General features: G+C 42.9%; 1 protein-coding gene across 2 annotated transcripts in view; it reads left to right on the forward strand.

Moving 5' to 3' along the window:
• Positions 1-26,807, forward strand: part of LOC107391070 (zeta-sarcoglycan) — a 547,146-nt gene that overhangs the window by 477,390 nt on the left and 42,949 nt on the right. For both annotated transcript variants that reach the window (XM_070550008.1, XM_015968123.3), the window contains exon 7: positions 12,955-13,078. In XM_070550008.1, coding sequence (XP_070406109.1) covers positions 12,955-13,078 — 124 coding nt within the window. The remainder of the gene's footprint in view (positions 1-12,954; positions 13,079-26,807) is intronic.

A 26,807-nucleotide genomic window follows, 5' to 3' on the forward strand; every position in this document is an offset into this window, starting at 1 on the left:
AGATCAAATATTAATGAACTAACTCCAGAAATAATGAACTAACCTGGTCTTCTGTGTGAAAATCCTGAGATTTAAACCATTGGCCTTTCTCCCTCTTCTTACTCCTTCACCGGCCCACTGACACCTCCAGCAGAAAGCCCTGAGGGCAAACCTCCTTCACCATTGAAATAAATTGACAGACTTAATTTGACTGACTGGAAAGACAAAGACGTGTCACTGATTGCTCTCTCCTCAAATGCAAGCTTTATTTTTAATTGGTGCCTTGGAAACCAGAATGATGGTGTAAAGTCAATTATGTGATGACTGTACACATGAATATCCTACATTTCCACAAAATAGTTTTTCACAATGAAGTCAACTTAAAATATGGTCACTTCTATGAGAATGACGATGACTTCTGAGCAAAATTACACTAATGGGGTTTTTTTCATTCTGAAACTTAACTCTGATAAAAATGTTGACTATTTGAACTTAGTAAAGAGACACTATGCAGTTTTTTACACTTTAACCATTTCCTTTAAATGTGGGATTCGCTGATTGTATAGGTAAGAACTTTACCAACTTCACACGGGACAGCACTCTGTATCCCTCTGCTGACTAGAAACAGCACTTAACAGTTTTGTGGAGCAGGTAGGTGTCCTGGGGGCGCTCTTTACCTGATTAATGGGCTCGACACATGGGAGGCGACAAACGACCGCAATCAGCGAAATTCGTCGCTATCGCTTTTCTTACCTGACACACGAGAGGCGACCCGCGGCAGCGGCAAAGCCGTCTACGCGTTCTGTTCCATGGCGAAATTGAAACTTCCGTTGTTTTGCTTGGCTGTGTCACGTTGGAGGGAATTAAGGTTATTTAAGCGGTTCAGAGTTAATAAAGTGGTAGATATGATTTTTCACAAGTTGCTGCTAGAGTTATGTGAAATCTTACTTCTGATTTTACTATATAAAACATAATAATAATCAACTTCTCCTCCATGTTTGCTCGGAGGTGTACGGAGCATCCTGTCCGCTCATTGGTCAGTGAATGAAACCTCCGTTGATTGGTCCTCGTCCGAGCGACAGCGATGAAAAGTTGAAAATGTTTCAATTTTCTTTCTGGGATTGCGTCGCTGGGTCGCCTGTGCACGACACGTGCACGAGCGCAAAATTTGACACGCACGTTTTTCGCGTTTCGCTTGGTAGGAGGGAGACCCGCGATTGTCGCTTTGTCACGCATGTCTCATTGAAAATGAATGGAGGAGAGGCGATGCCGCCTCCCGTGTGTCGAGCCCATGGGTGGTAGCTATGTTCTGTGCTGGTAGCTAGTAAAAGACTTGCAGTTAGCTATTTCAGTTTGCCAATCGTCACTAAAAAACACAAGAAGAAACCAGGACGTTTGCTAATTGTTGGCATCATGGTAATGTCATTTCTTTGGAGGTGAAGCAAAGAACTAAAACTAGAGTCATAATTGGCCTACACTCATTTGAGGAAGATCATACATTAACAAAATATATTAAGATCATACCACAAAATGAAGACTATTAAATTAAAAAAATTATTTGGATTTTATGTAGAACACAACCTGCTCTTTGCATGGCTCCTTTTTTAAATGCAGATGATGTAGGAACAGTGTTTTGTTAGCTTACTTATGAGACATAACATAAATGCTGTGGCATAAGGGAGAACCAAAAACATAGATCCGGATGGATCCATCAGTATCCACACCACACAAGTCCAGTTAATCCTGAATAACCTTAAAACAAAGACTCCTAACTTGAGATGGAAGTTGGACAAGCTGGACTCTAAGAGTTTCCTTGACCCTAACAAAAACTAAGTCAGAAAATACTGTCTGAAATCTCCTAGAAGGCTTGAAAGCAGTGCTGAAAACTGTCCCTGCTGTGACCATCACAGGTCCAGCATGTTGTTGTACATCATAGGAGCAGTCATCCTAGATATTGTTGACTGTTAGATGAATACTTCAAGCCACAGGCAGCAGGTCCCCCACTGTCAAGAAGACAGGAAGCCAAGCTGAAGATTACGCTGACAGAAGCCAACTTCCAGAGAAACAGAAAGATGGGATGGAGAAAGAACCTCTCAGAAAAACAAGGAACTGTCCATAATTGTTGTACTGGAGGTTGACAAACAAAGAATCCCACATCTTGCTGCTCCCCCAGGAGAAAAGGAGGACATAGAGGTCACTAACATCAAAACTCGAAAGCTCCTCACAGTGAATGAAGGTTTCACCCTGAGTCTAATTTTAACAGCCTGAGAAATACAGTTGGGATACTGGAGGCTTGATGCTCAGAGTCCCCATCAGAGACAAATCAATTCTCTGAAACCAAACCTGCATATTTAGTATAAATAGCATGGAGAAATCATCTTCAGTTCGACCTCACGAAGCTTAATTCTAACCTACATTCCGTCTATAAATGAGGTTTTCAAGCATATTTTTCATGTGTTTTATTTCAATTTAAAGAGGGACTGCACACCATCAAAAAATATAACTACACCCCTAGTCAAGATTTAAAAAATGCTATGAAAGTGGGGGTTGCCAGGAGTCACAGAGTTGCATGGCCAAGTGTGGGGAATTTCCATCCTGGGAGGGAGGGGGAGTGGGAGGAGACTGTGCCGATGACATGGAATTGTACCAGCCCGTGTCAATCACAAGTTTAAAATGCAGTTGCCGCTGTTCTGCCACAGGGGGCACCACTAAGACGTTTTTAGACGTAGATTCTAGATTTAATCAAGTTTACACAAAAATGTCAAAAAAAAATGCACGGAAACAGAAAGATTGCATTTGTAAAGACCCAATTATGCAGTTTGTCTGAAGTCTGAAACAAAAAAGTTATTTTGAGGTTTAGTTACTCTTTAAATTAAAATTTAGCTTGTTCATTATTACCATGATATCGTGTTTATTTTCTATTTCAACCCTTCTGGTGAACATTTGCTGATGGTCTAGTTTTCACAGCTGCTCTCAGCTTTCAGTGAGTTCAAAACAAGCCTAGACCTCTATCCAGAGGCGCAGCAGGCCAATAGGCAGGGCAGGCATTTGCTTGGGGCCCCCAAGCAACCAGGGGTCACCAGAGGGCCAACAAACTCTGAACTAACATTGACTGCAACAGTAGTGAGACAGTGAAATGCTGTCAATTGACAGCCCTGTAGGCCATCTCAGACTTCCTGCCTGGGCCCTTCCTCTCCCTTCCAGTGGCTCAGCTAGAGATTAGCTTCACACTTCCTCATATGCTGAAAGCCAACCACACCCACTCAATCCCATGAAGACAGTTGCACACTTCCTTGTCTGCGCCGGACAGCAAGCCATTTTATTGTAGCTTATTTTTAAAAAATTGTCGCAGGAGGTGATGTTCCACTATGACCTTATCTTTACAGAGGATTCTAAAATTCACCATTTGTTCAGACGCAGCTTTGCAGAGACCTGAGACATGTGAAGAACACACTGCAGGAGGTGAATCTTTTTTCTAACTGAACTTTCACAAACAACATCATCGGCCTTCCTACCAGAGGCTGGTACATTCTGACCTGTACAGCATACTAGCTCTTGTTGTATTGATCTTCCTTAAATTTCTGTGAACAGATATCTGGCTTTGAAGGCACTTGTTCTGTTGTCCACTCCTGGGAAAATTGGCAAACATTTTCCAGTTGTGAATAGTCTCATTTTAAAATGATAGACTCCAGTGGGGTTTGAAAGTATAATACCTCCACTTGTTAGGACTGATGGGCAGCAACAAATTGCTTCTTCAAGATTACGGTTGGTATTATCTTAATGCATAACTGAATTCTTCCCAGCAGCAAAGTGTCTGTGTTTTATTAGAGTGGAAACACTTACTGATATCAGTGCACACAAGCTTTATTTTTTACATTTTTTAAGACAGCTCTAAGTTTTTAGCACCTTAGAAATGCCACTTTCTGCATTCTGTCTCATTTCAACTTCTAAACAGTCTTAAATATCACTTTTCTTTTCTTGAGACTTACGTCAGTGCATCAATCAGGAGCACTTTTAAGTATTTTTAAAGTTATTTCAAGTTTTCCTGGGCCTGGGTTGGACAATGGGGCACCGAGGCAGAGATTAATCATTTAGCGGGAAAAGGTTAAAAGTTGGCATCCTAAATGGCAGGATAGTGATATGGTGGTGTGGCCTTCAGCGGGACTGAAGAAGGAAAGGGCAGGATGAATGTCAAGCAAGTCATCCTGGAAATATAAATCACACAAGAAAAACCCCAAACTTGAAAGAATTCTCCAACAACTGTCAGCTCTGCATCAAAAGTACAGTAAACCTCACAGATCACTGGCATTTAGCCAGCATGTTGTTGGTCATGTGAATAAATGTGGTTAGAAGTTTAAAAATCAAGGTTCTCAAGAGAAATTTCAAAAAAGAAGAAAGAAACCAGAAATATATCGTTGTTTCTTATGTGTACAAGTTACTGAAATGTCTCCTCCCTCTCCCTTTAACAGCACATTCACTAGTGTTTTCACTAGTGGGTGTCTATTTGTGTCCACTCTCTTGAGTGTTATACAAATTTGACAAATTTGTGAACTTGACTGCAGAACAAATCTGAAAAAAGGTAAAACTGGAGTGTGAGACTATGTCGTCTCCAGCCAGTCTCGAGCAGCCAATATGTGGCTAAAAGTAGCGCCACAAGTGTGAAACATTTAAAAAGAATCATTCTCGGACAGAATTAATTTAACACTCAAAGATTGAACACACATTCACTTTCTAGAGTTAATTTAACACGGGAGATTTTGATGCTCTCCCTCTCTCTCTCTCCCTCTCTCTCTCTCCCTCTCTCTCTCTCTCTCCTCTCTCTCTCTCTCTCTCTCTCTCTCTCTCTCTCTCTCTCTCTCTCTCTCTCTCTCTCTCTCTCTCTCTCTCTGTGTTTTAACTGAAATGTATTAAGATAAAAAACCATTTCATGTTGATGTATTCCCGTCCTGCTTATCTTGTCAGGGTGGACAAATATGGACGCCGTATGAAATGGCCTTGTCGCAACTGAAGGTCAAAATGGATCTATGAGCGAGAGAAGAGAGTTGGGGATTATTGGCATAAAAGGAGGGTGTGTGAGTGTGTATGTGAGTGTGCGTGTGTTTGTACTGGGAGGGGGGATTGATGTAAGAATGGAGTCAGAGAGGGAAGGGAGACAGTTTTCTCTAATAATAATGAATTGAAAAGATAACAGCTTAGCTGCAAACTGCCGCTGTCTGCACTGTGAAAAAACACAACCTTGCAAGAGCCTGACTAGAAACTTTATGTGCTAGTGTGTGTGTGTGTGTGTGTGTGTGTGTGTGTGTGTGTGTGTGTGTGTGTGTGTACGTGCGTGCATGTCTTTAGGTCAAAACCATGTGTTTGTAGAAGTAAGAGACGACAGAACATTCATTTATATAGATCAAAATTACCTCTTCCCCCCCCTGCAGGATCTAATGACCAGGCAGTGTGTGGTAGTAAAATAAAATCTGTATCTTTTTTAGACTATGTTGCCTTGCCAAGCACACACTTTGTATGCTACAGCAAAGTATACTGTTGATTTTAGGTAAGCTTTAAAAACATCATAGTGGCCACATTTTGAGATATATTCTAACTTACAATTCAGGTTCATAAATTCCATCCATCCATCCATTTTCATCCGCTTATCCGGAGTCGGGTCGCGGGGGCAGTAGCCTAAGGCGAGAGGCCCAGACTTCTTTCTCCCCAGCCACTTGGGCCAGCTCCTCCGGGGTAATCCCAAGGCGTTCCCTGGCCAGGTGAGAGACATAGTCCCTCCACCGTGTCCTGGGTCTACCTTTAAGTCTCCTCCTGCTCATGACCATAGGTGAGGGTAGGAACGTAGATCGACCGGTAAATCGAGAGGTTCTCCTTCTGACTCAGCTCTCTCTTCACCATGACAGACCAGTACAATGCCTGCATCACTGCAGATGCAGCACCAATCTGCCTATCGATCTCACGCTCCAGTTTTCCCTCACTCGTGATCAAGACCCCAAGATACTTAAACTCCTCCACTTGGGGCAGGACCTCATCCCTGACCAGGAGAAGGCATTTTACCCTTTTCTGAATCAAGACCATGGTCTCAGATTTAGAGGAGCTGATTCTCATCCCAGCTGCTTCACACTCGGCTGCAAACCGCTCCAGCGAAAGTTGAAGATCATGTTCTGATGAAGCCAACAGGACCACATCATCTGCAAAAAGCAGAGACCTGATCCTCAGGCCACCAAAACAGATGCCCTCCACATCTCGGCTGTGCCTAGAAATCCTTTCCATAAAGGTTATGAACAAAATCGGTGACAAAGGGCAGCGTTGGCGTAGTCCAATCTCACTGGGAACGAGCCTGACTTTCTGCCGGCAATGCGGACCAAGCTCTGACACCGGTCATACTGGCACCTAACAGCCCGTATCAGAGGGCCTGGTACCCCATACTCCCGGAGTACCCCCCACAGGGCCCCCCCGAGGGATGCGGTCAAATTCCTTCTCCAAATCCAAAAAACACATGTAGACTGGTTGGGCAAATTCCCACGCACCCTCCAAGATCCCCTTAAGGGTATAGAGCTGGTCCAGTATTCCACGGCCAGGACGAAGACCACATTGCTCCTCCTGAATCTGAGTTTCAACAATCCGACGGACCCTCCTCTCCAGAACCCCTGAATAGACCTTACCAGGAAGGCTCAGGAGTGTGATCTCCCTGTAGTTGGACCACACCCTGCTGACCCCTTTTTAAATAAGGGAACCACCACCCGGTCTGCTAGTCCAGTGGGACTGCCCCCGATGTCCATGTGATATTGATGAGCCATGTCAACCAACGCAGCCCCACAACATCCAGAGCCTTAAGGAACTCCGGGCGGATCTCATCCACCCCTGGAGCCTTGCCACAGAGGAGCTTTTTAACCACCTCAGTGACCTCAGCACCAGAGATTTGAGAGGCCAACCCCAGACTCTGCTTCCTCACTGGAAGACGTGTTGGTGGGATTGAGGAGGTCTTCAAAGTATTCTGCCCACCAATCCACAACGTCCTGAGTAGAGATCAGCAGCACACTGTCCCCACTATAGATAGTGTTGGTAGCGCACTGCTCGTTCAGATCCGGAACGTCAAAGGACGATGTTTCATCCAGGCACCTCGGCTGGCAGAGAAGACGAAGATGTCCGCCGATCCGGTCCAGAGATGACCTCGGTACACGTGATGATGAAGCGTTTGCAGATGCGCTTTCTTAAGTTTAATTCACTCAGAAAATCAAAGACTCGAGACGAGTCTGCGTTAGCGGTTGTAATTCAGCTATTCCTGTCTGGCTTGGCAGAAATAGCGTGAGGGGGGAGAAAGGAGCCGCAGCCCCGTTCCCCGTTGGCGTTGTTCACAAGTCCTCCCTCTTTGGTTGTCAAACACGAACTGAATCATGAACTGAAAACTTACCAAAAGCCTTTCTCTTCTCAAAGCAAACGTGTGCGTCAGCGCAAATGTGTTTTGGAGTTTACTGTGAGAGTTTGTGTGTGTGTGAGTGTTTGAGTGAGTGTTTGTGTGTGTGAAGGTCGTTACCAAACATCCTCAAACATTGTTTAATTAAGCATTGATTCATTAGTTATTATGATTACCCAAAGCATATTAATCATTCATTTGATTAAAACACATTTATAATGAGCAAAGTGATCAAATGATTATTTAACAACTTAAAATAAAGGAAAGGAAGTTTAAGACCTTGTTATGACTACATTCCATGAGAACTCCATCTTCTGGCACTGCAGGTGTTCAGATGTTATGGTTTGCCGCAGACTCTTGCAGACTTGCTGGCGTTTAGGTCTTAATCTGTGGGTGAAAGTTGCTGGTGACCCAGCTCTTGACCCAGCCGAGTCAAACGAAACCTTTGGCACAGAAAACCCATATTTCCTCATGTTACACTAGTCAGAACCTCTCAATCTCACACACCAACACAGGCTCCTTCCCCACCAGAGAGATGACATTCCATGTGCCAAGAGCCAGCTTCTGTAGACGAGGATCAGACCGCCACGGTCCCCGCCCTCGACTACCACCCGTCACACACTGCACCTGACCCCTTTGGCCCCTCCCAAGAGTGGTGAGCCCATGGGAAGGGGGACCCACGTTTCCTCTTTGGGCTGTGCCCGGCCGGGCTCCATGGGTGAAAGTCCGGCCACCAGGCGCTCGCCAACGTGCCCCATCATTAGGCCTGTCTCCAGAGGGGGGCACCGGTGACCCACGTCTGGGCGAGAGAACGCAATTTCCATTTAAATAATTCATCATAAGAGGTCTTCGGGCTGCTCTTTGTCTGATCCCTCACCTAATACCTGTTTGCCATGGGGGACCCTACCAGAGGCATAAAGCCTCAGGCAACTTAGCTCCTAGGATCATTGAGACACTCAAACCCCTCCACCATGGAGAGGTTCATAAATTAACTTTTAGAATTGAAAAGATGCTCACATCCATCACTTGTCAGACTTTGAAAGCAATACTCACTTTATATATGATTTAATTTAATCATTTTCCATGTGCAATATGAAATAATCACTGTCATGTTAGAAGGGCTCATCCTATAGGGACCACATACTCTGTCATGGCAAATGTCCTAACAGGTTTCTGTAAAGATCAGCATCAATTTGTTAAAGTACAAAACCTACAAAGGCAAGATTTAGGAATGTTCAGTCATTTTTAGAGAATTTTATAAAAAGTGTTGAACCTTAATGCAAGTGTTCATACATTGTTGCTTTTTACTGACCAAAGATGCGTCATACTCCTGTCTTCTATTCTAAACTTTTGTATTCGTGCTCTCAAAAGTACCAGGTAAATCCTAGAAGAATTTTTCTGAGTTTTTAAAGGTAAATAATTCAAAACATTCTCTGTCAGATGTTAGTGACAAAAATTATTTAGGTACACCTGATCAGCTTGATCAATCCCTAAATAGTCCAACACAATATTTTTTGAGGACTGTTGTTTGGGAATTTTGTGATTTCAACATTAAATGCTGCAGCTCAGTCACCTTAGATGTATCGACAATGTTCCTCACCGTGTGTGCAATTAAAATTTCAATTTTCAAGTTTGTGAAATAGAAAGATATGTTAGGAAATTGGCCAATTCTGTAAAAAAAAAAGTGTAGTATAGTGAGCAAAATGTATATACAACTTAAAAGTACCATCCATTTTAATGAAAATAGGCTAAAAATTTTTTAGAAATCCCAAGAATATACTTATCTCAATTCTAAATCCATGTAAGCAGACTGAGAAAGTTAAATTGTTACAACAGAAACTAGCTTCTACGTAATGCATGCATCCATTATTTCCCTAGCTTATACAGCAAGTTAGCAAAAATATCCCACAACCATTACAGTTCATCAGAAAAATATTGCTACTTGCTCAATCCCATATATCTGTCTTTACATCTATTCTATTCACTTTTGGTTTTCTTGAATAAAATTAAAATTAATTAGCTCTAAATAGTTCAGCTCAGCACTCCGCTTAAAGGAATTTAAACTTGTCTCCTCACTGTGCGTTCGTCTTTTTAACACCTTCATCTAACAGCTGAAATGTCTCCTCAGCCTTCATTAGGGTCTACAGGAGTGATTCATCACTAAATCAAACAAACCAGCTAGGTTCATGATCTAAAACATGCAGGAAATGTGCTGGAAGCAGACTCCAGCACTGCCATGTCAGCTCCACTTTACTAAGTCCAACAGACTGGCTCTCTGAAGTTGCAAGTGTGATATTCTGGCTACAGAGGGTGGCGGGGTCTGAGTGACTTTTCAACAATCCTGTAAAGCAGGGGTATTCAATTCCAGGCCTCGAATGACGGTATCCAGCACCTTTTGGTTTTAACACACCTGATTTCAGTCAGCAGGTGATTGACAGGCTTCTGCAAAGCCTGATGAGCTGCTGCACATGTGGTTCAACCACAGAATCTAGTGTTTTGGAGCAGAGACACCACTAAAACGTGCTGGATACCAGCCCTCTAGGACCGGAATTGCACATACTGGCTCAAGAAAATGATTTAAATATATTAAGAAAATTGTCTATGGTTTTAAAAGTAAACATTTAAGATACGTTTGTTCATCAGAGAGCAGCATGAGATTAGCTAACTGTTGCTGCACTGTGTTTTCTCACCATGGCAAATTACCAGCTAAGCGGCCTAGTGGTTGACTGTCCACCCTAGGGCTGGGAGATTGGGGTTCAAATCCTGGTTGAGTCATACCAAAGACTTTAAAAATGGGACTCAACGCCTCCCTGCTTGACACTCAGCTGTAAGGGGTTGGATTGGGAGGATAAACCACCAAATAGTTCCAGAGCCTAGCCACCGCTGCAGCTCACCACTCCCCTACATGGGATGGGTCAAATGCAGAGATGTAATTTCACCAGTGTGTGATGACTAATGGGACTTCATCTTTAAATAGCATGATGCAAGGTGGATAACACTGCAGACCTGCTTTTAGTAACAGACATCATGCAGGAGATGTGAGTCTTCCCTCTGACAGGTTGCAGACTCTGTGTGTCTGTATGTAGACAGCTTCAAATAAGGAAAACTGAGGGAGAGAAAATAATTGATGGCAGTTTTTTGAAAGACAAAAGAAGTAAGTTAAAACAGGTAAAAATAAACAGAGAGAGAGGGCTCATGTGTATTTGTCTTTCAGAGCCGGTTTCTGAGCAGAGACTTCACTGTAATTGCCTCAGTTGTCAAACTAGCAGAAGTTTCTCACATCCAGACATCCAGCCTCCGCTCACTTCTCTCTCTCTTTTTCACCTCCGCATATGCAAAGCTGCATCATATATCGCCATCTAATTGTCTGGTGATCTGTTTGCTTGTCTGCCTGTTTCCGTCTCTGGTTTTGTCTTCTCAACCCCTGACTACAGTGGCGTACACTGTTTTTTTTTAAAACAGATCAATAAGTCTGAGCTAGTGTGAAGTGTCTGCTTCAAACACTTATTATATCACTTGGATGCTCAACCCTGCACACAAGCAAACCTTCCATCACTTTTAATCCGCCTCACAACACCTTTACTTTCAGACAAGAAGAAAACGCTGCTTTATCTAACAGAGGCTAATGTGGACCGACAAAAACTGTTTATTGAATGCATGTTGAAATTTGCAAAGCAGGGCCAAAATTGCTTTTGGGACCTCAAGAATTAAAACTGGAAAGTTTCCTTTGACCATTTCAAGTCATGCTCATGCAGAACAAACAGCACGTTGTGTGTGATTTAGTCTAAAAACGACCATTTATCCAAGAGAAAATAGTAGAATGAGGAGGTGAAATAGCTTAATTCTCATGTAAACCACCCTGCTCTTGCATTTTCTTTAATTAAGAGACATTATCCTGATGTTAGTGATTTGCTTTAGTTCAGTTTTGCTGTCACTTAACTTACTGTTTAAAGCCCAATGGAGCTGCATTTAGAGTTAATAGATTCAAATTACAGTATATGTAAAGCAGTTTCTGTGTAAGGATTAGAATAAAAAGTGGACAATTTTAGAGAGACATCTTTTTATTGGTAAATCACAGTGGTCCCTTGTTTATCACAGGAGTTATGTTCTAAAAATAACCAGCAATAGGTGAAACCCACAAAGCTTCCTTTTTTTACAAATATTATAGATGTTTGTAGTGTATTGAGGTCAAACGCGCACGAAAACGCACCAGAATGTTTGTTTCTCAACAGTTTTATTTCCAGCATGCATTGGTGAAGAGGTTAATTTACACACACTCACTCCAGCGTTTCAGGCACTCTTTTTCACATTGTAGAGACTCGCGTCTCCTTCTCTATATAAAGAAGCAGGAGTGATGATTACTAATGCGCTCCAGCCATGGCACAGCACACTCCTCTCCTCCGCCTACGTGCTCATCCCAGTGCACGGCCACTAGGTTTTTTTTGCTGTTAAAGTGCCCTCATGTTCTCTGTTATTTGATATTATTGTTCTGTTTAATGTCTTCCCACTTCATAGGCTGTAACTCTGTCAGCTTTGCAGAAACATGCTCTTTATTTAATTTCATTTTCTATCACGTCCTTGAATGTCGTGCCGTGCTTTATCTAACGCCACCGGGATGTTTAATCAGCTCACTTTGTTTTCCATTTTGAATCACAGGCCGAGCTGCTGACCCGTCACACTTCAAGGGCAGCGGCTTCAACCATAGCTAGAGCACTTTGCAGCTTGAAAGTGTACAAATGACTTTCTTTTTAGGGATGGGAGTGTGTGGTGTTTTTTTAAAGAAAATTGAAGGGATCGCTACAAAGTAAAATGTCTCAAACTCTAAATGGATGTGTCCCCCCGGACAAAACCATTATCCGTCTATCACACAGCATGGGATGGAGTGCAGTAGGTACTGTCCTTCAAATGGTGGTTGAAAGCACAATCAGGGCTATTAGAATTTCTTAATATTCTTTTGTTTTAAATGTTGGGGTTTCTTGGAATAAAATTTAGTTCTGTGTTATTTAATCTTCAGCTAAAAACCATTGACACAAAGTTTTGAACAGATGGATGAAACATTAGAAATATCAATATTTTAGAAACACAAAGATTTCTTATTACACCTCAGTTTTCGGTCATGTCGACACAATTCAATGGAACAGTTCATCAAATTATCCACCTGCAACCAAACTCTCACAAAAGCAAAGAAAGGGCTGTTGATTTTCCTTTTAAAACAACGACTAAGATATACCTCCATGTCTACACCTGCAGAGCAGATGAATCAATATTGCAGAAAAACTGCCATGGTCTTGACAAATCGCCACCCTGCAAGAGAAAGCTCATAAATTACCCTGCTTCCTAAAATAACTCCCAACCCAAGTTTACTTTGCAGTGAATCAAAAATAAACCAAAACACATTAACTGAATTTGAAATTAATGATGATCAATTTTTTGTCATTCTGACTAAATAAGTCCACTAACAAAACAACTAAAAGTACTGTCTCTGATGTACTTTTGTACCAGCCTATGCTGTTGCTGTTTCCACTCTCACTAGCATGACAAGAATATTTTTCATGGTTCTCCAGGCTGGAGTCCCCAACTCGAACCTTGACCCTGGAGGCTCCCAGAGGGGTGGAGATCAGTGCCGGAGTGGGAGACTTCACAGCTTCCTGTAGAAAAGACCTCATATTGCAGTCTTCAGATGGAGAGGTCAGTGTTATCCTTACAGTTGGATGTGTGAATGTAGTGATTATTCTATTTTATCATAAAGGGTGCATGGAGCTGTGTGCAAGAAAATCTTACAGAGGAGATGGAGGTGGGAATAGTATTGTTTGTGCTGAATGTATAAAAAAAGCCTGATGTTTGCGTTGCAGAGTGTGTGGGTTTTAGACTTTGTGGCACTCTATTGTAGAAGGGCCAGCTTCATTAAAGTACCTTATTAGGCTAATGAGCGTTATCAATCCAAGCGACCTTGTCCTCCTTTCCTCCCCTCCTCCTCATCGCCACTTTCTTGCTCTCCTCAATTTAGGCGAAGTGACTTCATTAAAGCCAGTTTGATGAGGTTCCCTGTCAGTGGTTGCAGTCGCTGCGCGTGTGTGTGTGTGTGTGTGTGTGTGTGTGTGTGTCATTGTTTGCCTGTTGTTTCACTGTCAAGCTCTTTGCGTTGCAAACTGCCACATTCTGTAAGCACCAAAGCAGACTTTGCTATTATCCCTGTGCGTGTTTGCAAGTGTCTGTGTGCATGTGTGTGTCAGCCAGCCATATTGCTTGTCCACTGGAGCATAATGTGTCATTAACTTAGTAATTAACAGAAGAATGACCCCCCTCCAGTTCCACTCACTGTCATTGTCAGTCACACACAGAGTTTCGTCACAAACACACTCGCACATAAAACTAAACCCTTAATTACTTATCCATCCATTCCACCATATAATTTACTTTTTTGGGACTGTAGGCTGCACAGAATCCGAGACTCTTTGCAAATTTTCCAGCTGTTAGGGTCTTTTTAGCCCAGGTAAATTAAGGTGAGTCATGGGTGACCTGACCACTAGTCAACAGAGCTAATTACAGTTGTGTACACATTTCGTATAGCTGGAGGATGCTTTCAGATCCAGTCACTCAGGCCATTTCACAAGATCTGGAGCCACTTTTTTAAACTTTGGTTGACAGAAAGGTTCTATTGAGGTGACCTCCATCATTTCTGATGGAGTCCTAAGGGTAGAGATATGGGGGATCTGGGATTGAACATAAAACTCTCCAGGTGGCAGTCATCCATTCTCTGAGCGACAACCATCCACATTTAGAGGTTCAGTTAACCTCTCAACTCCGTCCTCAATCTTGCATTTTAGATGATACTAGCTATAACACCCTCTTTGGTTCCAGAATGCTATCAAGTCTAACAACTGGAAGGAATTGGACTGACTCTGACTGAATGGGCGGGGTGACTGATGCAGCTCCACCTTCTGGTGCAGCTCCACCTTTGTGGTTCTGCAGCCAGAACTACTTGGATTACGGGGCGAGCCCTTAACTCCTGTGCCACCGTCGCCCTGTGTTGGGTCTCTCAACCTTTTCACGGTCAATGGGCAATCAGGCAGGGTACACCCTGGACAGAGAGCCAGTCCATCGCAGGGCAACACAGAGACACACAGGACAAACACACACACACACACACACACACACACACACACACACACGCACACACCTAAGGACAATTTAGACTGACCAATTAACCTAACAGTCATGTTTTTGGACTGTGGGAGGAAGCCGGAGTACCCGGAGAGAACCCACGCATGCACAGGGAGAACATGCTAACTCCATGCAGAAACATCCCAGGCTGCGAAGCGAACCCGGGACCTTCTCGCTTCAAGGCAACAGCTATAACCACTGCAACTCTGTGCAGCCCATTCATCAGTACATTACAGACAATAATGAACTTTATCACAATATGCAAATTATTTGAGAAGGACCTGTATGTGTGGAGTCCTTCCTCATAAGAAAAGAAAAACTACACATACACATAGGACCTTGGGGGGTAGGCAAGTCAGGAAGTGCGGGTATGGACCCCATTTCCGCATTCCTGTGGAAACCTGCCCCCCAATTTTATTTGCACCTTATACACTTCCACTGACGACATTCCACACAAACACACACTTAGGGTCTTGGGAGTGAGCACATTCAACGGCATTTGGCAGGGGGATATTTCAGCTTCCTCCCGAGTGCCGGTGCCCACTTCCAATTTGAAACCGCACTTAGACACTGATGGCTGAGGGTGTAAGTGGGGTGGTGCGGTGGCATCAGCTGGCATATGCCGGATGATGCCCGCACTGCCCACTCACCACAGCCATGGAATACACCTCATGATCACACAACACTATATTGGAGCAGGCGGAGGGAGACTAGGGGTCTTAGCCACCTCTGTTGTTGCTTGGCTTCCTGGGGCTGGAGGCTAGGAGGGAGATCTGGCCGTCTGGTTGGGGTCTGGGGTGGTGGGTTGCTGTGCTCAGCGTTGGGCGGGGGAGCCTGCTAATCAGCACCCCAGCAGAAAGGGTCAAACTCTGGTTACCGGTGATGGTTGTACCCAATGTGCAGCAGTACTGGGACCAGAGTGAATAGGGTGTGTATGGGGAGCATGAGTGGGTGTCCGGCGTGCATTTTTGTAAGTCTTGGGTTGTATGTGCATGTGTGAGCATGAGGGAGGGAGCGTGTGACTGTGTTTGTGTATGACTGTATATGTCAGGTGGGGCCTTTGGGTCCTCCCCTCTCCTGGAACTTCTCTTGATGATATAGATCTCTGTCCCCCCTCCCCCTGCCACACCTGGTGTGGGGGCTTGTGCCTTGGTCTGCCTGAGTGTTCGTGGCAACCGGGTCTGGGGGTTTAAGATTTTGGCATCTGCCTGTTAGATCCCGGTGGCTGCCTGGTGGGGTCTGGGTCCCTGGGCTCTGCTGGGTCCCCGGCGGGGGTGGTCGCCCCTGGGTCCCGGGTCGCTGGGTCCCGGGCTCGGCCGGCTAGGGGGGTGGGAGGCTGCGGGCGGGCCTGTGGGCTTGCCGCTGATATCTCCAGGGACTCTGCCGGCTGTTGGTTGTGGCCCCCCGGGGCGATCCTCTGTGCCTCTCGAGGGGGGCAGGGGCCTTCCTGGTTGCAGTCTCCTTGGGGTTCCTGCGTTCTGGGGCAGCGCCTGGATCTCTGGGACTTGGAGCTCCCCCCGTCTCCTGCTCATCTTTGGGGCCGGATCTGTGGTCCCTCACACTCTCTGTTGGGCGCTCCTATAGAAAAACCTTAAATAAACAAGCGCGTGTACACACACAGGTGCTCACATGGTGCTCTCAAAAGTATGGGCTTGGGCATGTTAAACACAGGTCTTAAGACTATGGTGGGCACTTAATGCGTTGTGATTTATTATCGTGATTCTTCAGTTAAGCAATGTTGATTTTATATATATATATATATATATATATATATATATATATATATATATATATATATTCTTTTCATCAAGTTGACGCAGTGATAGGTAGATCTTGTTGTATTGTTGTTGTGTCCCTTTTTTGTGTCCCTTTGTTTTGTTTTTTTTGTCTTTTTTTTCTGCAGGTCTAGAAGCAGACTCTTGTTCATTTTTGTTTATTTTTGTGGAACCCCCCCTCCCCCTCTCTCTCCCCACCTTTGCTTTTCCTTTCTCTTTCACCTCTGTCTCCGTGTCTGGTCAGAATTACAAAGCATTCAACAACAATAACAATAAAGTTTTAAGTATCAGGCGTGACATTAAAAGCAAACGCTTTGATGCTCCACCTGAGAATAAATCTGTAAGGCTTGTCACCAGCATTCAGACATCAATTCTGCTTGCTTCACAGCCAGACAGGACACGTTAAAAAAAAAAAAAAAAAAAAAAAGAAAAACTAAATGATTTTAACGCCCCAGTATGTAAAAATTATCGACTCCTTATCGTCACACAGGTCAAAGTTGGTATTGCATCTACAGCAGTCCAAAAGGCAAAATTTCAACAACCTCCAGCTTTCACTCCAGTGATCAGGTCTGTTCTTTATGAATAGCAAGAGCTTAATAGTATAATTGTTTGCCAGTCTCTTTAGCCTAACCAACACTAAACATTTAACTACTATGATCGAGCAATTTAAAAACATCTGGACCTGCCAGTTCAGAAGGAAGAAAGCAAGTTCTCTCAGGCAGCTTGAAGAAAGTAGCTATCAGTGATTCCCAAACAGATGTTGCTTTTATGCTGTTCTGTTATGTCCACGAGGCATGCTGGCAAATACACAACAGTTAAACAGTTAAAGCTGGCCAAGACCTCCTGACCTTTACGGCCACTACATGGTGACAAAGGGCAGCCCTGGTAGAGTCCAACCCTCACTGGGAACAGGTCCGACTTACTGCCGGCTACGCCGACCAAACTCACACTCCTCTGGTGCAGGGACTGAATGGCCCTTAGCAAAAGGCCATCCACCCCATACTCCAGGAGTGCCCTCCACAGAGTGCCTCTGGGTACATGGTCATAAGTCTTCTCCAATTTCACAAAATACATGTGGATTGGTTGGATAAACTCCTATGACCCCTCCATCACCCTACCAAGGGTAAAGAGTTGGTCCACAGTTCTATGGCCAGGACGAAAACCACACTGCTCAGAAAACCACATTGCTCCGCCTCTATCTGAGATTCAACTATCGACCGGACCCTCCTCTCCAGTACCCTGGAGTAGACCTTTTCCGGGAGGCTGAGGAGTATGATCCCCCTATAGTTAAAACACACCCTCTGGTCCCCCTTTTAAAAATTGGGACCATCGCCCCGGTCTGCCGCTCCACAGGAACTGACCCCGATGACCATGCAATGTTGAGACATGACAACCAAGACAGTACTACAACATCTAAAGCTCTGAGATACCCATGGTCGGATCTCATCCACCCCAGGGGCTCCGTATAGTTGTTTGACTACCTCAGCGACTTCTGCCCCAGAGATTGGACAGTCCATTCTCAGATCTCCCAGCTCTGGTTCCTACTCGGAATGAATGCCGGTGGGACTTCAATCTATAACAATCAAACAATAATACTTTATTAATCCCTGAGGGTATTGAGGAGCTCCTCAAATTATTCCTTCCACTACCCGACTATATTTTCTATTTTAATTGACTAAAATTGGAAATAATTTTAGTTGAATCCAATAAATGTATCTTTTCTTCCAGTGAAATAATATCCAACGTGTGTAAAGGAAATTTTAACTACAGCTACTTGAAACGGTAAAGAAATATGTAAAATTCACATTTCACACTTTGGATCAATGAAACTCTGTATTTCGAATTGTTTTAACAACAATAAACAATGGAAAATATCAAAATGAACACTGACAGTTTGTGTTGGGTATTTTTAAATCCTGAAACTTAACCCTGAAATGAACCACACAGGAGAGATGTCAGTAGGTTTTTTACACTGTGAGGAGACAGCGGAGAGCAACCAGCCAAAAGCCAGTCCAAGGCCCTTGTCCGATTAACTCTGGCGTGTTCTCCTTCTTCCGCTGGTTTTATTGAAACACAGGCAGATGGAGACAAAGGACGATCCATCACTGTCCACACAACCAATAACACTGTTTTCTATCAAAGGCGGGACCTTCTAAAAAGGAAGTCTCAAGTTACAGGGGTGGTTGCTAGCTTCTCTGTTGCCAAGCAGACCATTCCAGAAAGGAAGTCTTAATTTATGACTGACAGCCAGAAACTCAATAACCATGGATACCTGTTGGGCAGGCTACTTCCCAACCCCATGCAGACAAATATCAGGCCTTATCAGCCGCATTCCACAGTAATAGAGAGGAGAAATAACTCGGTGGCTTACTTATTAGCATATGATTACTTAAAAAAGGTACATTTAAGACAGTAATACATTAAAAATCTCCAACAGTTTGAAATTGTGTGTCACAAACGTGCCGGTGAGCGAAGCGGAGATGTGGATCCACACGCGGGTGAAGAAGCAGGCAGGTAGGCAGACAGGAACGTTTAAAACACGGATTTATTCAGGGACACGTAGGACAATGAAACAATGAACCAACCAGACAAAATGGACTAACAGGGATAAATACAGGAGGAGCTGGGACCTTGGGTGATTGGGAGACGAGAGGCAGGTGGGAGCAATTAACATGGACACAGGACTGAACAGAATAGGGAGACAGGACATAACGTGACATTGTGCCTCTCAGTATTAATAAAGTAAACAAATCTGTATAATGTGCAGTAATATTTGTAAACAGGAAATGACATCATACCATTGAAACAATAAAATGTGTAACTCAAATAATACGAGCAGGTAAACTAAAAGTAAGGATTGTTTTCAGGTGTATTTATTAGTTTTCCCTGGCAGGAAATGAAGGGGGTCTGAATGAAAAACGACGCTCTGTCCTTTCATTCCATTTTCATTTATCTAGCATAGATTAACAGGGGCTGCCAATGGATGTGCATGAGCCATGATGTCCGATAGGGGATTGAATCCACCTGAGAATTGTTCATGGCGCCGGCGAAACCAGGTGGGGGGAGCGCTTTGTCAAATAGAGATTTATCAGGAGATCCCCAATGTTCTAAACTCACTTTCTTGAATACCACCCTGGCAGCTAGCAAAATAATAAATAAATGTGAGCATGTCCTGTTTTAAACGTGGAGTGACAGCAGGAATGGCCAATAACACATGAGCAAGTATCAGCAGTGCCAATAGATGAGTTTATGGACTGTTCTAATGGGGAAACAGGCTTCAACACAAGAGGTTGTTTTCCACTTGGTCCTAGTGCTCAACCAGTGTCTATTTAGTATTGTTTAGGGATGGTAAAAAGTGCAGGAGACAAAAATTGACTTTGGAAAAACTGGGGGGGACATGTGCCCCCTGTCCCTCCAAAAACTACATCCATGAGTCATACTCAGGGGAAAACAAGCTCCGGTGCGCCTGTTTCAGGAACTAGAAGTGAGCCAGTTCAGGGCTGAGCTTCAGACGGCAGGATTTTGAGTCTTATTTCCTGATATTTGGATAGCTCACCTCGGATTGGATTACACAGGGCTGCCAACTCTCACCCGTCCTCACGCCATACCTCATATTTATTGCTCTGAAAGAGCAACCCCCCACCCCCACCCCACTTTCATGGACAGAAGAAGCTGTCTCAAAATGGGGTTTTAATCTCTTTAGCAACCCCTAAATCCTAATACAGTTTTTAATATGGTTTAAAAAGACCAATTCACCATGGAGCAAATCAAAAATACCCATCCTTACCAGATGTCAAAACCACTTCAAATGTACAGAAGCAGAAGCAACAACTTTGCTCTCAGTTTCTCCATCAGAGCTGAGATCCTCAACCTCTCCCAAAGGTTGATCCCATCCACACTTCAGAGGAGGCTCATTTTGGATGCTTGTAAAACATCCACAGCTCTGTAGGGGCTGCCCTAGTTCCTTTATTGTCTTATTTAGATTCTCTGTGAAGTTACCAGGAAGAGAGAAGTTTGTGGTCAGGAGTACATCCCATGCCAACATGCTCAATCCGTTCATGTTTGTAAATCAAGACTTACATATTGAGATGATTTTTCTTTTTCCACAACTGACACATTTGAGTACCAGTGTTTTATTTGTAACTTCTTCTCGTTTACAACCTGAAACGACAAATCACTGTCTTTCTTTGTAAAATAAACGGAGATTAGAAAGTTTTCTTTTTTCAAAAGCAGATCGCTTGCTGGCTGTTGCTCAGATAGACACCTATACCGGTCAAAATCTTCAGCTTCCTTCTTTTGTGATCTGCTCTCCTTTTTCTCCTGTCTTTATAGCTCTTTTCCTCTAAATCTTCTTCTCATCCTTTTCCTCCTTCGCTCCTTGTCAGCCTCTCAGTCCATCTCTCAATAACCCAGTTTTTTTTCCAATTAACTCTCCACCACCAGGGTTATACATCACCGTAGCTCGTACTTCACATGGAGAGGGCGTGGGATTATAATTTTCCCTCTTCTTTGACCTTTCTTCTCTTCTTTCTTTCTGTTTTCATATTCTTTGTCTCTAGTTTTTGATCATCCATTGTGGTTTGCGTTTTCTGTCTTCCTGCTATTGCTGCCTGAGCATAAATAGATGGATCCCCATTGATGAGGAATATTAGCATGAAACACAATGTAACAAGGGTTGTGATGTGGACCTTTTGAAAGGCTTGATAGAATGAAAGGCTGGGGAAAATTAAGGAATTATGATTTTGTGCTTCTCAGCTCTCCGCACTCATATCATCAAACAGAAACAAGAAGAAAATCAAATATGCTCCTTATCCAGCTTTATAAACATCATAAAACATGTTTGAATACATTCTTCAGGAGTAAACTACAAGACTGAAAATGGGATCCTCTTTGTCATGCGTGCATTTTCTGGAAATGTTCAGAGTAGCATGAATACAACACAAAATAATTTATGCAAAAAAAGAGAAGGATTGAGTTAATTCTTGCTTTGGGTTTTGCACCAAAATTTACTTTTGATTAACCTTTTGGACATGCAAATAAGCCTACAGGCTTCTGAAAGTGGTGGTGCAATATTTGTAGATATAGTTGATTTATTTTATTTAAAAATGGCATTTCTAATATTCCTGTAGAAAAAGAAAAGACTTAATATGTTTTTCCACTATTTCCACATATGGCCAAACTGTCAAAATTCACAGAAAATTTGAAAGCACGGTGTCAAACAAAATTTCTCCAAAGGCCAGCATTCACTTTTAAATGCAGTTCACACATTGAGGCTGCTGTGGCTAAGCCGACATAAAACATGCACAGGACCTTTTTAGATCGACTTAAGGTTTTAAGCCAAAAGCAATGGTGTCCAAAATGTTTGTACCTCAGCAGCAATAGGAAAACGTTTAACAATCCACACGACAGTGTGTTTACAAAAGACCCTTTCAACTCAAAAATGCCAGCACACGGCCGTCGGCCGGCGCTCTGTCTATATAACGCCAACGGCGCTATTATTTCATACATTAATTGTTTAGTTTATTTCCATAAGTTACAACAGTCTGCAGTTCCAATCGCCTTTCAGCCTTCCCCAGTAGCGCTGGACCTCCTGTATAGCATATTTCAATGCTTTTTCAAGTAATACAGGTCGGGTTCCAACAGCCGGGTCTAGGCGCGACTCAGCGGCTACCGTTCTGTCTATTTCAACTCTTCTTATCACCGGAACAGTCCAGAGCCCCCCTGCTGAAACACAGAACGTCTTCCATGTTCGGAAGGCAGACACAAACGTAAAACACTGTCAAGTCAACCAGCGTTATATATGAAAGGCTGCAAAAAAGAGGTACTCACTCACTCATCCAATCCAATCCCCCCTGCATGGCGGAGTCACCCTGAAGTCCGACGCTTGCGAGACAGCAGCAGAGAGGATGCCCCCGGAGCCATCCAGCCGGCTGGGAAGCAGCCCCCCCGGACCGAAGCAGGAAGTGGCTCCCGGAGACGACCCCCTAGCGGCCGAACTGCACGACGGGTTTCACGGCACCAAAATGTTAGGTAATTTTATTTTCCCATCCAGGGTTGCCTTAGGGAAAGTTCAACACGCAGGGGTTATATTAATAAGCCGATCGATTAACCCATACCAATCTTTACCAACAATAAACAATTTAGACTTTGCAAAGTGTAGAGATAAAATGATACACACGAGTCGGTAGTCTATTCGCTCTCATCATACAGAACCCTCAGAAAGCATTTATTAAGGACACACAAAATGGTACAACGCACACGCATTTTCACGCTAAAACATTGACGCACACACTTTGACATTCCTTTAGACTCTCAGTGAGCAGGGAGACAACAGGTGCGGGTTATAAATCAACAACCAGAAAGCAGTTACAGGGTGTTCTTACTGATAAGCCAGGACGGAAAGGAAGGAGGCAAGGTCGAACCATGCCAGAGTAAAATTAACTGGATGAAGCTTTCGAAAATAAACTGGATGAAGCTTTCGTTTAAAAGTTATTTATCCATAATTTATCCAACAACCTTTATCTGTGAATCACGTGTGAATGGGCATAAAGCTTTGAGTTGTTGATAAAACTAAAAAAGTGCTCTAAAATACTGTCCAGTTTTTATCAAATGGTAGAAAATTCCACCAAAAGTCAACTTAGTTATAAGAAAAAAGCTGATTGGTGCTATTCAGTTGCAGTTCAACTGTTAAAGGCCAAGTTCACAGAGAAATTGTTTCCTACTTTTTATTTTTGAAATATGATCCGTCACTGTGAGTTTATGTGCAAGCTAAATGTGAAAATACCCTCATTTCCTACATTAGCCATCAAACGAATATAGAGGTGGAAACTCTCGGATTATGGAAAAGCCTGCGGTAAACTTCAAATTGTCAAAACAACATTCATGGACCCACTCATCTTGTCTCGCAATGGGGAAAGATGTTGTTGGTTCAGGAGAGAGCAGAGTGCATCTTGGCTAGTAGAAGCTAACCGTTAGCATTAGCAACTCCACAACACGATGCAACTCCTTTAGGCTTGTGTGAGCAAACAGAGTCGGTGGTAGAGTTGCGTTGCTGTCAACCAATCCGAGGTGAGATGTACAGTTATCAGGAAATAAGACTCTAAATCCTAAAGTCATCGTCGGCTCAGCCTTTCTGTGGCTTACTTTTAGTTCCAGAAACCGGATCACAAGAGCTTTTTTCCTCAGAGATTGACCCAAAAGTCATTCATTTATACTAGAGACCACTGAAAAAGTGTTTTAGGTCATTAAGAAATTGTCTTTTATAAGATTAAAACACAAAAGGAGGAATAAAAGTTGTAAATCCAAGAAATCTGCTGATGGGCTATGACTATGACTTTATTGCAATGAACTTGGCAGCAGCTGGAGGATTCAGGGGGGGAAGGGACACAGACAAAAGCCCAAAGTAAAACATAATGAGAGACACAGTTAGTTAGATCATGGAAAAGGGCTCAAGACATGAAATGTCACCCAAACTAAGCTCATAACCTTGCGTACGAAGAGAATCGTTTTCTGCACAGACCGATAATGAAACATCACAATGTTTTACTGTGATGTGTTATTCCCTCTCACGTGCCTGAAGCATGTTCTGCATCTGTTCATGATATCATACGATTTCTTTAAACCATTTTATGACAGTAGTGCCCAATGATGCAACATCTTGCGTGCTTCCTTCATCGTGAATTCCATTTTAAAATGGTCCATTAGGAGAAAATGACTTATTTTATGTTAAGTGAGGCACATCTGTCACCTACGTGCCAACTTTGAGAACATCAAGTTGTGTGACATTCAAAATAATTTGTACAACAGTCTTTGACATTTTCATTCTCAATTTAGAACTTTATTTTCTGTTTTATGTAACATAATTCATACAAATAGGTTTTGGATTTTATGTAACTTGCTGTGGTTGTTCATGATTCACAGAGCGTCCAGCTTTCGGTTTAATGTTAAGAGTGAATGAACTCATAGTTTTTAATATTTGCTTGTATTTTGAAAGGAAATAACACAAAAGCCATAATGTTTTGACATTTATAATGTTAAATGTAACAACTTTGCAGTAATATCTGAAGCTGCTGTGCTTTTTGTTTTTCATCTTTATCAACATCATATTTTGTGGCAAGCATGGATGCAGCAAAATAAATCACAGCACAGTCTGCAAAGGTCCACTCATGGAAATCCACTCTGTTCAAGTGCAAATTATATATCTGCATCCTTCTCCTCCCCAAAGCACCATATCCAAACAACATTCCTTTTCATCTATTCTCATACATTCGTAGCGCGACCGCTGACACCGTCAAAAAAAATAAACAGAGGAGAGCGGATGAAGGAAGGATAGGAGGAGGATCAGATTAGTGGGAGGTGGAGAAGGATGGCAGAAAATAGATGTTTCTGTCGATTTTGCAGGAGAAAATAAAGGCACGCACGACAGCAAAGCTTAAAGCTAAATCAATGTTGTCAGCAGCTGGCACTTAAGAAGGGGCCATTAAAGTTTAAAAAGTTTGAAAAGCAGCAGTGGAATTAGGCCCAAATGGGTTAGAGGTAAGGTAGAGCTGGCTTCCATTAAAATCAAAGCCAACGAGAGCTGACAGATCCTCGCGGGTTTTTTTTATCTCCTCTCTCTCTCTCTCTCTCTCTCTCTCTCTCTCTCTCTCTCTCTCTCTCTCTCTCTCTCTCTCTCTCTCTCTCTCTCTCCATCACCTTCTTCCTTTTCTACAGCCACACTCTCTCTAGGAGCTTTTCATTCATGTAGTTTTGATTTATTTTCATCTCTTTCATGACCCAGAAGTTGCTCTCCCTTTAACATCATTGAAGATGTTTCCATCTTGTAAATGTATCACAGATGGGATGAGTAGCAAGGAAGCTCCCATGGGGAGTTTCAAGTGAGAAAACAATGGTGGGACTGGTGCAAAAGGTCTTTCTTCTCTTTTTTTTCCATTTGACAAAACACACACACACACACACACACACACACACACACACACACACACACACACACACAAAATCCGAAACATTGCTCGAGGGCCAAAATATTCATCCAATAACATTTTAAAGGAAAAAAAATCACAAACATTCAGATTAAAGGCGCATTTGAGCTGTGTGTACCGTATTGACTTTATAACTGTTTTATGTTGGAAATATCAATGGTACAATGTCACAGTGCATTTCAGCAGTATAATAGAGTGATCTGCAGGATGAAGACCCTGATGCACTCTGCATTTAATAGGTTGCATTTCATTGGTTAAGACACAAGTCTATGTTAATGTTAATGAACATTAAGCATTCAGTGCTATTGACTGGTGCTTTTATTGTGAAGATATTGAAGGAAGTGGTGTCTCTGTTCTATGGCATGTCGGACTGTTTGAACCAAAAAGCTTTGTATTATTATTTTAGGCATTTTCTTAAATCTTTAAACACGCGTAACTCTTTAAATGTAAAAGAAAGGAAAAAAAGCAAATAGAAATGATAAAAAAAACATCTCATTTTAAAGAACACTTTGTCTGTCAAACCTTTTTTTATGCCTACTTTTTTGGGGGGACTGGGCAGTGTATCTGCACCTGTAGTGCTGGATCTAATATGTACTTAGTGAAATTTTCACCAACCTCAACCACACTTGAGCTTTGCCGTTTGTTGACATTATCCTGGGTTTTTTTTAAATGTCATAGCCAGGAGGTGTTGCAAGCTGCTATACTGGGACTGGCTCTTTTTTTTTACTTCTCACTTCTTGTTGTTTTACCTGCGGGTAAAAGGCAAAATGCTGAGTAAATTAGAATAATGGCAGGAGGTTATTCCCTGTTGTACATGCTAATATGTAAACACCCACATATAATACACACAAATCAAAGGAAACTCTAAATTTAACTAAAATAAGTAGATGCAATCACACATGTATGGGGGAATTTACTCCCTCATACACAGGATGCCTGCATGCTCACAAAAATCCGAAAATCATGAAAAGCACAAATTTACAGTGTGAACTCTAAGCTCGCTTCAGCAGCTGTCCCTTTGCTTTCTCGTGTGGCTTTCTGTTTATTTCCAAGGTCTGCTTTCATCTTCCAGCTCTGTTTTATGAAGACTCCATCTGTGTGTGTGTGTGTGTGTGTGTGTGTGTGTGTGTGTGTGTGTGTGTGTGTGTGTGTGTGTGTGTGTCTGTGTCTGTGTCTGTGTCTGTGTCTGTGTGTGTGTGTGTGTGTGTGTGTGTGTGTGTGTGTGTGTGTGTGTGTGTGTGTGTGTGTGTGTTTATAAGAGAGCGATAACAGATTAGCAGATACCTGCCAATAGCTGGGAGATGTTGATACTTTTTTAAAAGGTGAAATTCATGCCTGAAAAGTTATTAGCCTGTACTTCACACTCCCTCAGGTGTGTGTGTGTGTGTGTGTGTGCGTGTGCGTGTGCGTGTGCGTGTGTGTGTGTGTGTGTGTGTGTGTCAGTGTTTCAGATTCTGTCAGTCTGATGCAAGTTGGCTCAGAATTTGTGGGAGATCC

Source organism: Nothobranchius furzeri, chromosome 4 (assembly GCF_043380555.1).
Source record: "Nothobranchius furzeri strain GRZ-AD chromosome 4, NfurGRZ-RIMD1, whole genome shotgun sequence".
NCBI lineage: Eukaryota > Metazoa > Chordata > Actinopteri > Cyprinodontiformes > Nothobranchiidae > Nothobranchius > Nothobranchius furzeri.